This window comes from Clavelina lepadiformis, chromosome 1 (genome assembly GCF_947623445.1).
Source record: "Clavelina lepadiformis chromosome 1, kaClaLepa1.1, whole genome shotgun sequence".
Taxonomy (NCBI): domain Eukaryota; kingdom Metazoa; phylum Chordata; class Ascidiacea; order Aplousobranchia; family Clavelinidae; genus Clavelina; species Clavelina lepadiformis.
The window spans coordinates 13,399,322-13,417,058 of record NC_135240.1 but is presented as its reverse complement, the minus strand read 5'-3'; the positions used below and the strand labels follow the sequence as shown (position 1 = coordinate 13,417,058).

Genomic DNA, 17,737 nt, shown 5'->3' with positions numbered 1-17,737 from the left:
TAGCCTACCATCCACTTTGACAGGCAATATTTTTTTTTGCAAAAAAACGGCTTGTTGCATATTTAATCCGCCACATCCATTTAAACTAACGTTTTGCTTAAAGGCCTACTTGAGATTTTTAACTCATGCGATATGATTGCTAAAAGTTATAATAATATTACAACCTTTATTGCCAAATTTCATTTGTTTTATCTATGTGCGAAGTGATTACATTCAGTGAAATTGCACTGCTTTAGATAAGCGGGTTGACTGTAGGACACAAGGACAAGCAAATAAAGCAAAGATTTCGTTTGTGTTAACTTATAAGTTAGGATAGGGTTAGATTGAAGTTATAAGTTATAACCTTCCTGTTAGCAAATCAGCTTAGTTAAGGTTAGCAAATCAGCGAGGAAATCCGGCGATACCAATCTACCCGAAAAAACAATCTGAATATGTTATGTTTTGCTGGCAAAGCATAGACGCTCTCTTATTCACTCGAGATAGTTTTGTATGTCTATACCTAACTTTGGTACTAGGCTTGAGCAGAAATGAAAAACTTGCCAGATACGCCGCCGTATCGATTTTAAACCTGCTTTAGTCATCCACGTCTGAACGTTAAGTATTGATATACTTTTTAGTGATTTAAGAATGACCTTTGACAGAAAACAATTTAATGTGCCCCAATGTTTAAAGTTACATTCCAGTATTTAACAACGATAACTGCTATTCATAAGAGCAACGTTGAAAGAAAAATTGTCTTCCCTTTACCGCTAAGTTTGGATAGTAAGCTTTTACTCTTCATCGCTTTCCTACAACGCTGCAAATTTTTATCCTGCCGTGGACTTGGCTCTGCTCACATAGTGTTCTGATGCACTTATCTTAAAGAATGTTTAAGCTATAGGACTTGTCAAGAAAGTGTACTGTATAGTGTATACAGTAGCTACAAGCCAAGGTCTGCCAGAATTATTTACGGATGTAGCCTATTACTATTGCAGGTGTGCGTAACGAGCTAGTTTTTGAAAGTTTCTATATTCTGTCGTTTCTAGTACTTTTAGTATTATTTCTCAATATTATGTTGTTAACACCCTACCAAATGGCTACTCCAGATTTCTCAAATAAATTATAGGGACCAGGTTTTGTGTCGTCAGTTTTCTTTGCTCGCAATCATGCCAAAGTTTATTTTTAAATGTTGGTTAATTTAACAAATTGGGTGTGACTACGTAGATCGGCAACAAGTCCATAATGAGCTAGATTTACAAAACTACAAAATCATTCCGTGAGATTGGGTAAACGGCATTCAAAGTATCTAAATTTAGGAAACTGTTATAGAGCAAATTCTTGTTTAGGAGCTGTTCAGAACTTCAGACTACATGATCGCGGCAACACATACACACTATGCCTATCAACTATCAACGATTTTACTTTTCTCAACAGCCTTCAAGCATTTTGCTTTCTATTTCTGACAAAAATGTAATTATATGAACAGGAGTGTTCTATTACTGCACTACGACGTCAAGCAATTTTTCTTGAATAAGCAAAGGTGTTCCTCTGTTATCATACACACCACAGTTTGTTGCGTAAAACTAGGTTAAAAAGAAAATCTCTTTGTATTGAACATTTCGACCGAGGCGACTCATAAACTTTCTAATATTTTATCCTACTTCAATGGGTTTTACGTCTGAAAAAGAGTTCTTTTTACCGCCAGGTCTTCAAGTAGTTTGAAAACAATCAAACACAAAACCTTTCACGGTATCATCGGCATACCTACTCTCCAACAAACGTAAAACCTCTTTTCATTGTTTTGAAAATACCAAGGAATTTATACATATAGCCATGCAAAGTCTGAAACTACAAGCTGGGTTAAGATCTGTAAAAGTACTTACTTTAAGATTTCAACTTATTTTATTGCTTCAATTGTCACGGTAACAGAGAACAATGCCGTTGCTTTTAATTGAGTTACTGGTGGACGTAAGCATTTATGACAGGTTCGAGTTTTACTGATAAAGCTGTTTTTCTGCCTTTACTTGCTGTTGGACTAAACTGTGACCTTTTCGAGGAGTTGGTATACGGCATATTAACTATTTGCTTTCCTACAAATATATTTGTTTTGGTTGTTAGTTTTTATCAATGTTCACCTGGAAGACCTATTAATCCATCTTAAAATCAAAGATGCTGTAATCAAATATCGTACAATTAGTTCATCCTGATCAACATCCTGATTGTATATAGGTATTAAACGCTAATATCAAGCAAGCTTTGTTATATTTTGTTTATGCGTACCTTTGGTTGTTGTTGCCAAACTGATTCCCATTGACCTGAAATGCGGCTGCCAACTAAAAAAAAACTTTTCCCAATCCTGGACCATGTACCATGTTAACTTTTCGAGCGGGCCTGGTTGTTAAATATCACCGGCAACGCATTGCAACTTACTTTGACAAAACGTATTGTGCCTTGCCAGTGATGAATAACATTTGCTTGAACTTTTGTATATCTGTCATATTACCGTCGTAGTCGAGATATTTCTTAAAATACGGTGTTATGGCAAATCGGAAGTTTTCACTTTGAAACATCATCAATAAATTCAAATGTCATTCGTTCGTTAAATCTTCTGAAACTATTTCATTAATCACACGAAAATCGAGTAATGTTTATCCGACATTTAAGACGGCTAAAGGTAGGTTTCACGATCATATATAACTCATACAGCAAACATTAGTATTAATTATTCAAAGTAAAGTTTTTCGCGACAGTGCTGGCAAGTGGGCAAAGTGAATTGCTTTCGGTTGTCAATAAAAACTTAATTTTCTGTTTGTTTGGTGCAAATTTTATTGCGTTAGCGCTGCTCTTTCACACCAGGAACGTCATGGGTATCATTAAGTGCAAAGACGCAATACCGTCACGAACACATTGTTATCTTAATAATGGTCTTTGGCTTTAAACTGCGCACGAAAAGTTATAAACGCAATCAGAGTAATGATAACAGCGACACGAAATTGCCGTGAACAAAACACTGGTATTTTCCGTGACTGATCATCTAGTTTTATGTAGATATGAAGTTTTAAAAACTGATAAAACACGGTGCAGATGATGTCATAACACTTTCATTTTGGATAACAAGATAATTAACCGTGTTGCTTATGATGTTTGACATTATAGTGGTTGAACACATGTCGATGATGTAATTACGTACGTTACAATGCTATTGTGGCGGAAACTATTAGTGTACCAATAAAACCACAAGGAAACATTATTACAAGAACTGTATCATCGACTTAAAGCGAGTCAGCGGTATGTAGATGAATCATCATTTCGGCATTTCCGAAAACTGTCAAATACTTGCAGCTTTTACTTATGGAAGTTTCACGATATGTAAAATTTTTTTTCTTAATAATTTTTATTCCACCGTTTGAGAAAAATCGCGTAAACACTCATAGCCATACGAGCCCACCTTGCGGCCAGCAACTTTGCACGCAAATTTAACAATAGATGGCAGGTTGGTTGTACGAAGGCGTGCGTGAAGCAAAGCACCCAGAAATGTGTCTCCTGCTCCTAGCGTATCCAGTGCACGCTCTGGTGAAAAAGCTGGAGTCATGATAACGTCACCGACAGCGCCCGATACTCCAGAAGCGGCACCCAGTTCTCCCCAAGCACAAACTATGCCTGCACTGTCAATAAAACATATTGAATTGATACTGGAAAAAAAAACGGTAAGATGTTGTTCAAATCGCTGTATTATACCAAAATCTGACATTTATATTCAGCAACGTGTGCAGATCTATGAGACAGAGAGTATTGTATCGTGTGGTTTTACACCTGGATTTAACGTGATCCTTAAATGCTTTCACGGTATCTGGTGCGTTATTGTATCCACTATCTCGAGCGTATTCTTGGCTGATTAACACCTACAGAAATATAAAATGCACGCTGTTACAGACAATAGCGATTCCAGTCAGTATACTAAATAAAGTAAAAACTAATACCGAACAATTTTTACAATAAACTGTACAACAAACATCACGTATGTTCGCTTTCTTTGTATATCATACCAGGTCGGCATGGGGGAGAAGCAAGGGAAGGTTTCTTCTGTGGGGCTTTTCTAATTCAACTGACATTTTAACGCGGTTAGCTTCGTCTTGTCCCTCGTTGTATTTGACCACGTGACAAATCATCTTGACAACTTCTTCAGTATTTCGACCCTTACAATATAATCATCAGTGGCTCAGTACATAAGCCTATTCCTTGCTCAAATGTCGTTTGATGCATTAAGAAGTGTGTGCTTGGAAACCAACCTCAAAGTGAATCCATGAATAAGCTGAAAGGTCGAGTTTCTGGAAAAAGTTGAACGATACTTCTCGCAAACTGAAAAGAATGTTGATTCAACCGAGTTACTGCATGGAAGTGCACGCAGGCACCGGTCAAGTGTAATAAGTCTACTACAAAATAGAAATAATAAAGAATTTTAGCGCATAGGTAAGCTCGGAAACATGTTTATGCATATGCATAGGTCTATATGCCTATGTCTATACATAAGTTTTCGAGTACGCCAAGTAAAGAGAAAAACTTTCCTCGGTCCGAAGACAGAGGTGAGCAAAAGCACACAATTTCAAGACAAATCAAAGCAATAAATAATTAAGACACCTACAGTCCAGGACAATGTAGGATTGTTCTAGAACCAGTTTCATCGTTGATTACCACGCTGGAATAAGGAAGATCGGAATCACCAACCAAAGACATTTGTTCCAAGCCAACGCCACACCTTTCCATCTCCTGACGAACAAAGCTTAAGAGAATTTTCAAAATTATGCTTATCAAAGATTACATAACGAACTTGCATATACACCAGCTTAATCTAAAAACCTGTACCTGCAAGCGCTCTTTTGAAAAAGGTCTTTTGTGTCCTTTGGGAACACGCCTAAAAAATCAACTTTATTTCCCAACAACCCAAGTACTGCGCTTGTATTTGCAGCGTTCCCACCCTTTTGCCACGTCATCTTTTTTATTCTAAATAAATGAAGTTGCTGAAACATTTCCTGAATTCGATTGCAAGCATCAACACTAAACAATTGACTGAAAATTTGTCTAAATACTTGTGTTTACTGGTTATTTGCAAAAACAACGCATCACATTTTGTAATTGCTGTATTTTCACAGCAGCAAAAAAATCCATTTCCACCGCATAAGCATACTGTCTATTTCAGTTTAAATTATTGTCACCTTTGATCAGTTCCTTCAAATGGATACGAATTGCAAACATGTATGACGTCCAAGCAAATCAATCCAACACATAAAAGTTTCTTATCCTCCAAATTGTCCGTGTTTGCCATATCGTTTTTTTTTTCACAGAAACACGAGAATTTTCTGCAGTTATAATTACTAGGCTTCCCGACTATAGACTATATGACATGACATGTCATGACAGAACCAACGTAACAGGCAACATTAGCCCTTATCCGCAATGGCAACGTGTAGACAGATATTTACACAACGTTTTCAAAAAAGAGATGGTTATTCATTAACTCAAGCAACTATCGCTGATGATTTTAAACAGCAGACAATAATCTTGAAGGAAATTAATAAAGCATGTAATTGATAGTTAATAACTAACCGATCAATTGGTCTCCTTATATCCACTGCTATTGCTTGCACCGAAATTCGCCATAAATTAAAGATAAATTTAACAATACTGCAAACAACACTTGCGAAGATTAGAAGCCGTAGTCTAACTATTTCAGTACCACTCTCTGAACGTGATACCACATCTCAGCGGTTTATATGCAAACGTGAGAAATAATTTTGCTGGGAATGATGCTTGCTATACAGAAAGTTAAGTCGACGCAAATATTTTCCCATTCTCCATCCTAAATTTATATGAAATAACACCATGCTCAAAACGTGATGGATGGGCTAAACATAAATAAGACCACAAAGCTTGGTACGATCTGGGTAAAATTACAAGTCATAGCCAAACCGCAACTCGTTTTACCATTCTTTAAAGACTTGTACAGATGTTGGAAACCTACCCGTGTAACGAGAAAAGCATAAGTTAGATAACGAACTGTTTTACGATTTTGGCTTGCTTGTAACGTGTTGAAATTCAGCTTTGTGTTAAGAAGTAGACTAATAACAAGTCGTGTTCGACTTAGAATTTCAATTAGAATTTACTGACTTTTTCTGAAGACTGCAGAAAAGATGAGTTTAATCTAACTATCTAAGTGTCATCTGAGAATTCGATTCTCATAATACCGTTACAGTTAGTCAATTCTGTTAGTTATTTCCATGACAACAGGAAGTTCGTTTAATGAATGTAACTAAACTGTCTAATCAGTTTATTCTACTTCCACTTCGTAGTGAAAACTTTGCAAGCAGTCGTAGCCATAAGATCCAACCTTTTCGCTGGCAATACGGCAAGCAAATTTCACAGCACTGTTTAGACATTTTCCATGTATCAGGGAGTGTCTGATACCAGCCAGAAATGTATCACCAGCACAAACTGTATCCACAACATCTTCTGGCGAATTTGCCGGCGTTAAGATGACATCATCAAATACACCAGCCACACCAGAAGCAGCACCAGCCTCGCCCCACGCGCAGATCACGTAAGCCCTGTAGATCGAGCATAGTCAAGGAAACAATAAGCATGTCCTACAGAGCTTTTTAAATGAAAAATATTTAGCGATTTACGTTATTTGACTGATTCTGGTTTAACTTGAAGTTTGTAAGATTCCACCGCATCTGCGGCGGTTTCAGAACCAAATGCCCGAGCATAGTCTTGAGACTCTTGACTGACGACAACCTAAACGACCATTTCGTAATGGAATTGGTCAAACGCTAGGTCTAAAACTGTCACGTTTATCCATCCCTTTCAAAATGAGAGAAGCGTAAAAACTTTGTTTTTTGCGTTTCAAAAATCGGTTTAAAACTGTAATACTCATCATATGTACATTGCCGTGCACAACAGTTTTGTAAAAGACTCGCTCATTATATGTTTTTTTACAGGTCGTAGCTGATACATACTCGCAAAAAGGAGAAACAGAAAAAAAATGAAGATGTAAAAAGACCAATGCATGGAAGAAAAAATTGGGTTCGTGATGAGGGTCCATGTCCCAATGCCCCCACCCGTAAATAAGTTATAGTAGAACCACTGGTTTAGACCAGGGATGTCCAACCTTTTATTATAGTGGGCCGTATTGTCACTTGAAATAATTCAATGGGCCGCAGAACCTATTAAATTTCAAGAAAAATTGATACATAAAGAGCTGACTGGTACAATTTAATTAGGCTAAGATTCAAAGTTCAAAATACTACTTCGAGTGAAAATGACTAGCGGGCCGGACAAAAATCTCAGGTGGGCCGCAATGTGGCCCGCGGGCCGCAGGTTGAACATCCCTGGGTTTAGACAATAAAAGGTTGTGGAAGTAACTTGTTCTAAATTCAATAAACAATTAGTCAAGGAAGTTTATCTGCAAATTGGCTAATTTGAAGCAAGCCACCGAAGAACATGTACGTAGGACTGTTAGTAATGGTAGGAGTCATGAAAACTTTATTGAAAATTAAGAATAAAGATATGCCAGGATACGACAAGATAAACACGCAAATGTAAAAACTTTGTAGGCTACTTTTTGATATTTATACTGGCCGACTACATCCGCTATATTTTGGTATTAAGAATGGTCCACGCACAATACGATTGTACTAGTACTGGTGGTGCGTGCAAATGGTTAAAAAGCATTATTAGAAAATTAAGAATACTGGTAAAAACCTATACTTGTAAACTATTTAGGAAGGTCATTGGGCCAAGCCTCCCACCCCTCACGAACCCAATATTTGAGCCATAAACGGTTTTTACGTCATCCTTACTTTTCGTTTATCGCATTCCTTTGTTTGCGATTATATATCGACTACAACGTACAGTAAAACGTAAGATAAGCTGATATACAGCGTGATAGGATAGTTTTATAAAGCGTTTCAGAGCTTGACACCACAAAATACCAACTATTATTTGTATAAATATGAGAATATGCTTCATTAAGAGGTGTCTTAAAGCGGTTTGAACTGATAAAAAAGCAAAATTTTGCGCATTTTGGGCAGGTTAGACTAACGCGGGAATTTTAGACCCAACTTGTGAAAATTTTTGCCCTGCTCCTCAAGGCAATCCTTAATAAGCCACCGGGTAATTCCTAAACAAAGTTCAAACGAACCCAGGTGTTTGGCGAGCCAGTCACTGGAGTTCGATCGAGATCAAAAGTCAAGACACACACAGTCAAAAACTGTGTGAGTGAAAACTAGTCCAATTTTTGTGACCATAAACGTTGTTAAACGTCTTCATTCCTTTTCGTTTATTGCAGTTTGTTCTTTGCGATTCCTTATTCGTTATAGCCACTGCAAGATTGTGCTGTGAAAACTACAACATTGGTAACTATAATACAATGATTATGGTCAAGAACAAAATACACTGATCGTCAAACACAGTAGGTTGCAAAATAGAGCGTTCCCGTTGTTGATACAGTTTATTCTATAACGAGTTGTTTTTCGTTTAGTCGAATTACAAAAGCAAACTTAGTGGTTATCGACATTTTTTTGAAATAGCTATTGATATGAAATACATATTTTAACATCTGAGTATGGTTACAGCTCCTGCGTAATTCCGTACCAGCTTAATTTATAAGAAAACTTGACTGATTATTGTAAAACATTTGATATGCGTGCTAGGCCTATACGTCATTGTATACAATAGATGCACAAAACGTTTCGAAATTGTACGCCATAAACTGCCAACCTTTTCGCCTGGCTTGTTCAGACAAAGGCGAAGGAAAGCCAACCTGACTGCACCACTGTGTTTAAGGCGTGTTTTGTATTTTACGGTTCGGGGAATGCATATTGGAAACTTGCGGAATCAACGTTTCCGAAAAGTTTACAAACGACTGGTCTAAAGTCTAACCTGGGCAACGTCATATTTCAGCTGACTACTGTCCGCATATCAGTATTTTCCAAAATTAGGGCGTAATAGATATCAAATATCCTTTTCATATGGTGTATGTGATGGTGTATGGTGTATGTGGTTAATAATATGATAACTAAATTAATACATAAATGGGGATTTTTTCTCGTCACGGTTGCTACTTACGATCCCGTTCCCTAAAAGCTAGGTTTTAGAATAGCAGCATACGAAACGATAGTAACCTTCTGTCGGTCTCTTACACTTACATCAATACCATGTGAGTAGCCTATTGACTAGAACTACTGCAAGTTATAAAATAACATGTACAACAGCTCTCTCCCTTTCTTAAAACTGTAGCACCCCTCTCTACTTTAGCCAATGCAACTGCCTGTAAAAACGATTGAACATTTGAAAATAATTTCGTAGTGTTGACGAATGCAATAACGGCTGGTAGGCTAAGCATTTCCCTGCTGCTGTATGACCCCTTACTTATAACTTGCGCCAAAGCTGTATATTTTATGTATGTAATAACCCTATCGTACCGCAGTACTTTGTCTATCGATCTGGTTACATGATTTTTGTCCACTTAATCTTGCCAGCAGTAGCCCTTATTCCCTCATAAAGCCTTTTGCGCTAAACATGAAAAGGAAATAACCTGCTTGACGTCATACACAGCCGCTTCCCATTGTATCAATCGTAGTGTTGGAAACAAGTACAAGCTTTTAAAATTGAGACACGAGTCTAGTAAGTCACTAACAGCGCTAGGCCAAGTCAAGTCGTTTTAATCAAGTTTTAATTGCATTCTCAAATCAAGTCATATCGAGTCAGTCACATTCACTGAGTCAAGTCCAAGTTTTAACAAGGGGCTTTCCAATCTTTTTGAACACATTCCCACTTTTTTTGTTACGTAACGGCCAAATCGTGAAACGCTTAGCAGGTTGCCGGTTTTATCACTTCTTTACTGTTTGTTGATAGTTGGTATTACCTGTATTTTCATACCCCGTTTTCTTGATAATAAACATTTTACAAAGCAATCTGTACATAGCAACCCTGAACCTTTACATTTCATCTAAGCAAAAATAAGAGTGGCTGTGGCACACGCGAAAAAGCATACTTAAACAACTGTTGGCTCTTTGCCCCTTTCCAAATCGCCCACAAAATTTTAATGCGCACCGTCCACCAAGCTTTCTGAAATGAATGGTTCCGCTTCAATAAGCTTGTTTATATGGCCACTCTCAATACTCTTTCCGTGTCAACTTGCTTATTAATTTGGCAACCATCAGTAACTAAGTACAATTATTTTCCGGCTTTCTACAGTCTCACAGCACTCTAACTTATTAGCGACATTATAGTTCAGGTGAAAATATGACAAGTTTAAAGAAATTGATTGGAAGTGTTACAAAATGCAGCATTAACAGCTGATTTGTGCAATAATGAAGTAAGCTAAACGCAGTGGACCTGTAACCGCACAATTACATATAGCCAGGGTTGCCATCGGTCTGGATTAGAAATAAGGACGACTAGTAAATACTATCTTACACAGTACACAACAGGAGAAGGCAATCAATGTTCCAAAAAAAACGAGATACAATTTGCATGTTCTTAATTTTGGTATATCTTTTGTACAAAATGGTATACTAAAGGTGTCGAAATGCTCAAAATAGGAACCTCTGCCCAAAAAATAAGACAAAAATAACGACGCAAGTGACATTAAAAACATTTCTTAGAAATAAGGACAGGAGAAAATCTTTTCTAAGACAAAGACCTTCAAAATAAGGAAAAATCTTAGAAATAAGGACAGTTTGGCAACCCTGAATATAGCCTAAAAGCCGATATCCACTGAATCACCTCTTCAGTAAGGCCATAGAAACCCCTCATTTATTCCGCCAAAAAACCACAATAGCTAATCATGAAGGCATGGTCACCACCAAAAAACGGTAACGTGAATAGTCTAATTCCTAAATATCAGCATCTTTACACGAACTCATTTGCATGCATTAGGAAAATGTATGTTCACAACATACGACCACGATCATACGTCTTCACTTTTTTTGCAGAAGCACAACCATAAATAGGTTTGGTTTGCATACGATTCCAGAAGCAACTAGTCTAGCCTTTAAGAGTAATCTTCCCAGTCAAAAAGCAATTTTCATAATTCAGACATTGTAGCATAAATCGTATTTCGTATTAACATACGGCATAATGACAGTTATAGTCATACAAGGGGTAGTGCAACTAATTTGTTGGACGGAAATACGCATGGCAATGCGGCCAATTTGTGTCAATTTTGTTACAGATCTTGCAAGATCTACTAGGCCGTTCTGTAATGTTTGCACAAAAAGTGCTACACCACATTTAACAACATACTTGACCGGAAGCGTACTTGACATTTTTGCGTACGTAAAAATTTACCCTGGCTACGGCCTAAATGTACGTTTAAATCCAAAGACACAACCACAACCACTGCAACATTAGTCGACCATATCGTGTCATAACGACTGAATCGCACCATCTGAAAGAACCCTTAGGTTACCCTTTAGCGTGTAATTTAGGTCGTTAGTCTATTCTTCTTTTTTTGTTTGTTACGCTGATTTGTTGCACTAAAGGTCACCAAGAAAAGATTGGTAGCCTGTTAATATACGCACAATCACGTCACGCTTCATTGGGCCCAGTAAAAGTTTAACTTGCCGAACGATGATGACGCGTGGCATCATACTCATGAAGGTTGCTTGTTTCTAGGGAGAGTATTTGTCGTGCAGTTTCCAGAATAATCATTTGTGCAAAACTTTTAATTTCCTTTACAATTTCATTTCATTTGTAGCAGAACAAGTGTAACAACTAATTTGTGCTTCCGGATCAGAAATCCTTAACCTGAAGGTTGATAGACCTTTATTGAGTAAATGAAATAACTTTGCGACTATCAATTATAACGAAAACAACTTTTGCTTTTGTCACATGAAAAATTCTCTTAAAAATCGGTAACGTTATAGTGGCGGGAATTAGGACGCCAAAAATAAAAAATTATGACAGATAATTCATAGATAACACATAACACATATATTTAGAATCTATGGATAAATGCATGCAGGAACTTTACCATTAAGTAACTAAATTTTAAGAAATTGTTACCAGGATAAGCTTTTTTGAATAAAGTCACGTTCTAAACGTGACAAACGTTGAGAATAAGAATAATTTCCTGTTAATTATTTATATGCCTGCGAGGATATTTTTAGCGTAGGGTAGAAATATGCTTTTTGAAAGTTTAAAAAAGACTGTGTAAGTTACATGTACAGTTAGTTCATTACTCGAAAAAAATTGTGCTTTCGAAGCTATCTTTCTCAGTTGCTTGTTCAACTAACATAACTTTAACCTAACCAGCTACATCTCCCTTTTAATCTAAGTCTAATTCCAATAAAACCTTAAACAGCTAAAATCAACTTTTTGCATACTCATTCTCCTAACCTAACTGCATATCTTTAGCAACAGGCGATGAAACCTACAAACGGTGAAATAGTCACTTCGTTTATTATTTCATCTGTCTATGATAATTTGTGCTTTTTTTATTACTAATCCAAAAATGAATACTTTGTGTTTTGCTCAAATGATATTTGCGATTTTTTTATTCAAGAAACTATCATAGACATCTTATATACAATTATTTTCAAACATGTTTAAGAGTACAATATAATTTTGTACATGCGCCTTCTGACCGATAGGTAGAAGTTTCTATGGTGATAAGATAGCCTAAGCCCAGTAAACATACATTAGAAGAGAACGAAGTAAAATGAGCTATTTTTCGGTTTTCGGTTTAAATTTTCAGTTCCTTCTGCTCTACAATGCTACTTCTGGTGAAGGTATAAACAGCATTGTATACTTATATAATCGCTACAGGCCTTTCAACATGTGCTCTCAAATGACTCAACTTTGACCGTCAGATGCGGCAAGTTGAGCCATCAGGTAGTGTAAGTTGAGTGGTTTTGCTGACTCACTTTTCTTTCTCTCAAAAGCTATCAGGTTAGTTTATATTGTTGTACAAACCATGTTTGACAGCTGCCCTAATGTATTCTTTATTATACTATACGACAACTTAAATAGACAGAACAAACTTAAACAGACAACTTAAATAGACAGGACAAAGATATTTTCATGCTATAGCACAGTGGTTCTTAAACTGGGGGGCGCGCCTCCCTTGGGGGGCGTGTAACATTCATAAGGGGGGCGCGAGAGATGACAAACTGTCTATTATATGAGCTATGTCTAAACATGCTTTCTTGACTTTCGCTATAGGTTCATTTTTAATAAAATTTTAAAGTGTGTCACGATGGCAATTGTATTTTTTGAAATTTGGATTCTGAAATACGTCAATGGTTACGTCATAATATTTGGTGTTTCTCCGCATTGAAGCGTATTGTTTTCGTTTACTCATTCATGCACTCCTAGCTCGACTAACTAACTGTTCTCTTGTGTTCTCTTTTTGCGGTGACCTGTTTTTTCTCACAACGGGGGCGGCGTAACAAGAAAAACTTTTACAAATGTATCACTTGTAGAAATACTTAATTTACACTAAATGCATTTTCTTTAGTTTTACAATTATGATGTATACAGAAAGCCAGATGTTTTTGCTACTAACCTGTAAATATCCGATCAGTTTACGACGTATAATTTTCGAGTCATTAACGATTGAAAATTTGTGTGCAGTGTCGGCCACACATAATAAAAATAGTAATGTCGCGCACCCGTATTAAATAGGGTAAAACCAACGTCAGCCAATATTAAAACCGTAAAATGAAGTAAAATTTTATTTTAGTATTGATTTAATAACCAGGTATTTTAGTAATTAAATTAATTGTATTGACACATAATGAGTGGAAAAAAGAGGAAGTATGACCAAAAGTATCTGAAGTATGGCTTTATAGATACCACAGTGAACGGAAAAGTCGTACCGCAATGCGTGATATGCTTAGAAAAGCTAAGCAACGACGTTTTGAGACCAAGTCGTTTGCAGCGTCATCTTCATGAATATAAAGACAAAGCCTAGGAACAAACTTGACTGTGTAGCCGACCTAAGATGTGCATTATCTTCTACAAAGCCTTCAATTAAACGTTTGGTTTCCAAAAAAATTTAATTTTAGTATTGATTTAATAACCAGGTATTTTAGTAATTAAACTAATTGTATTGACACATAATGAGTGGAAAAAAGAGGAAGTATGACCAAAATTATCTGAAGTATGGCTTTACAGATACCACAGTGAACGGAAAAGTCGTACCGCAATGCGTGATATGCTTAGAAAAGCTAAGCAACGACGTTTTGAGACCAAGTCGTTTGCAGCGTCATCTTCATGAATATAAAGACAAAGCCTAGGAACAAACTTGACTGTGTAGCCGACCTAAGATGTGCATTATCTTCTACAAAGCCTCCAATTAAACGTTTGGTTTCCAAAAAACAACTACATCCTTCACATCAATGAGAGTTAATTGAAAATAAATTGTTTTTTTGTTTAATGCTTTTTTATTTTGCAATGAGGTGGGGCGCGAAATTTTTAGGTACCGTCAAGGGGGGCGTGTGCCAAAAAGTTTAAGAACCCCTGCTATAGCAGAAACAATATTTTAAATCAAAAGTACAGTGACCTGACTTCAGACAAAGGCCAAAAATAACAAATGTTCAACCTTTTTACTTTTCTCACCTCTTGAGCAGCTTGCGTTGTCACATCAATGATTAAATCACACAATCAGATTTTTGTTTCTAACTGAGCATCGGTCGTTTGTAACTGGCAAGGTAGATACAGAAAGCTGTTCGCACAGTATAGCCTGTATAGGTTTATCTCAATGGTAATCTATTATGGCATAGTATGGAATCGATTGGCATTTTTTCCATCACATTGCCGAAAGTCGTCCATCTCATTCAATTCCATTCTTAAAATCTGCCATATGCTGGCGTAATTTAAAACTAGATCGATAAACTATGCAATGCTGCCTACAGAGCATATCTCACAAAAATTTTATAATCATAATGTGAACTAAAACCACTTAAATGAAAATCACAACAGTAACGTAAAAGTGTTGGATATTTTTGGTTCAAAACACATAATTACAGTGAAATAAAAATTCCCCTGAGACATTGAGTCAATGCTCTGAGGATGGAACCAGAATGGAAGATGGAATTTTTCTTCCATAATTCCATTGTGCAAATCTTCCATCCCATTTCATACATTTGATTTTACATATTCTAACTTATACCAATATCTCTGTTTTATCTTTCATTCTATTGCACATCATATTATGCCCTGCCAATATCACATGGATAAAATTATTTAGTTTCAGGGTATAGTTTTCAAATAAGTAAATAGACAGTGCATGGTTCATCTATCTAACAGTAGGCTAATTGTAAAATGTAAAGGTTTTTGTTAAAACTTATTTTAAATTGGTAACATCCATATAAAAAGATTGTTACAATATCATTCACAATGGTTTCAAAATTGTAAATATTAATACTAACGCTTTATTTTTAAAACTAATGTGTCTTAGATCAGCCGGTTTTTGACCGTTGAAAAGCTGCCCACCAGTGGAGAATTTTGTAAATCCAGGTGCCTTTTTAATCAATGCAATTACTTTGTGATTAAAGCTATGATATAAATAATGAACTTTATATAAGTTATGAATGATGTATATTTTGCAGTGTACAACCTACTCTTGTTATTCACATTTTTCATTTTACAGAATCAAAGTATGATCAAACAAATAGGGCATAGGCTCTACCAAAGGTGGACAAACTGCGGCTCGCCGACATGTTTTTAGTGGCTTTTCTAGCTGAATAGTGATATCCATTATTGTTCGTTATCCATGCATTGTTTACTGTATTTGTATTGACACTACTGATAATGCGGCTCGCTGGTGTTTGTGGTTTTCCGCAAGTGACTCTTTCATTGAACAAGTTTGCCCACCCCTGCTATACTATAGCAGACACGTGTTGTATGTCTGCGGTATCAGTGAGAAAAGTTGAAACAAGTGTTTAAGTGCAGTATCTTAGATCGATCGTGCACGTGGACAAAAATTCAGATCATAAGCGGAAAAAAGGATCCAGAATGGATGAAACCAAAAAATGATGCTATACCAAAGAGTGAATCGACTCGACTCACTTTTTGCAAAGACTTGGCTTGAGTCCTTTCCTAGAAAATTACTTAAAACACTTGACTTGAGTAAATATTTGAAAAGATTTGACTCGAGGCAGTTGTTGTTGATTATATTTCAGTTTTAACGTAAAACGATTTATTTTTTTCAGATTTTCGATGTAATACAGAGCACTGTATACCAAACAACGTAAAACCAGAAAATACTTCGACATGAAAATAATAAGCTGGTTGTGCTGTAAAATTCCAGTACGGAATTTTACAAAATGAAAAAAATGGGACACAATTAAAAAGGAAATAAGTAAACTGCAAAATATCCAAAAAAAGTGCATAGTGCACAAATTGCATTAATAAGAACTTTTCAGAGTAAATTCTGCACAAGAAAATTGAAAAATGGATGATGAAAAGGTATTATACCAATAAAAATATTTATGGGTATAACCAAGGTTACCTCATACCGAGCTTAGTTTGTTATTTGTCTTAGAAAAATTTCTTGTACTCATAATATATGAACTCCTTTTCAAATTCTGCCCTTGTTTGGTTGGAGTAACATATTGCTAATTGTTTTATGAAAAAATCCAGGTAATTTAGCATACTACAAAAATTTACTTTTAGTTTTAATTTTACAGAATATAATAAACGCAGTGTTTTTCATGCTATGTCTGCGTTAAAGTTATACACACAATAAGGATTGTATATAGAGTAAAAATAAGGTGAGATTTTACAATTTTATGTGAGCAACAATACTTTAGTGCAATTGCTTCGGTTTCCGTGTTTTGGCGTAGATCAAGTTTTCTCAATCTGGGTTACAGTTGGACCTCTCAAAGTTACATTATTATAGGTCTGAGAGAATATACTTACCTGATTTTTTACATTTTCCACAGATTCTTATACTAGTTTTCTACGTTTTATCTAAGTTAATATTTGGAATTGTTCTCTTCTTCCCTAGCACTTTGCACTAATTATTGTCTCTACATAGCTGATTCAACGTTTCCAAACGAACAGTAAATTGATACAAGACAAAGCCAAACCAGTGATATGGCTACAACCACTACTGAAGTGCATTTTGTGTGGAAAATGAAGCTACATGCAATTGTAGCACTGATCCGCTTTGTTGGAATATTCAAGTGAGAGGCAGCAGATCAATTATACTGATAATAAACGATATAGTCATCAAATTTAAACACAAATTCTTCCAGGGTTTGTAATGGATTGTTAAACTGAGTTCTGATTTTCGACCGGGATCAGGACACACACATTGAAACAATGTCCATGATCATTAGCCCATTTGTTGGGACCGTAAACGATTTTACGTTTTCATTTCTTTTCGTTGATTGCAGTTTCCTGTTTATGAGTTGCGACTCTTTAGAATCTGTGAAAGCTACAGACAATATTGTTACTAAACCATCATAGACAAGGACATAATCAACTGATCCCCCAAAACTTACTACAATGGCTCTTTTCCTAAAAAGTTAATCACGCATACCAGTTAACAATACTGAGTTTTTGTTTAATCGACTTGTAAAGGCAAACTTGGGTTATCTATACTTTCGAAGATATAGTTATTGAGAGAAAAAATATTACAAAACTCATTACCACTCAAGTCCAGTTACGATCATACGAAATACTAGCTATCCGTTTATCAGAAAACTTAATTGATTCCTGCAAAACGCTTGACAAGCGGAAGATACCG

The 17,737-nt window shown here is 36.1% G+C and overlaps 1 protein-coding gene and 1 long non-coding RNA gene across 3 annotated transcripts; one reads left to right on the top strand and one right to left on the bottom strand.

The window, feature by feature from the left end:
• Positions 1–3,354: 3,354 nt before the first annotated feature.
• On the bottom strand, positions 3,355–10,117 carry LOC143453986 (ketohexokinase-like). Of its 2 annotated transcripts, none has more exons than XM_076954974.1 (8): positions 6,660–10,117; positions 5,193–6,581; positions 4,843–4,980; positions 4,622–4,759; positions 4,269–4,338; positions 4,026–4,175; positions 3,793–3,881; positions 3,355–3,644 (listed from the first exon to the last, which is right to left on the bottom strand). In XM_076954974.1, exons 2-8 carry the CDS (start codon positions 5,300–5,302, stop codon positions 3,374–3,376), a joined length of 966 nt encoding a protein of 321 aa, XP_076811089.1. In that variant the 5' UTR covers positions 5,303–6,581; positions 6,660–10,117; the 3' UTR covers positions 3,355–3,373. The 2 variants fall into 2 exon arrangements, with proteins under 2 accessions (XP_076811089.1, XP_076811090.1); XM_076954975.1 differs by having other exon boundaries at positions 8,177–10,117.
• Positions 10,118–12,667: 2,550 nt separating this feature from the next.
• On the top strand, positions 12,668–16,217 carry LOC143452334 (uncharacterized). Its single transcript, XR_013115007.1, has 3 exons — positions 12,668–12,930; positions 15,443–15,501; positions 15,635–16,217. It is a non-coding gene; the product is annotated as an uncharacterized LOC143452334 (long non-coding RNA).
• The last annotated feature ends 1,520 nt before the right edge of the window (positions 16,218–17,737 follow it).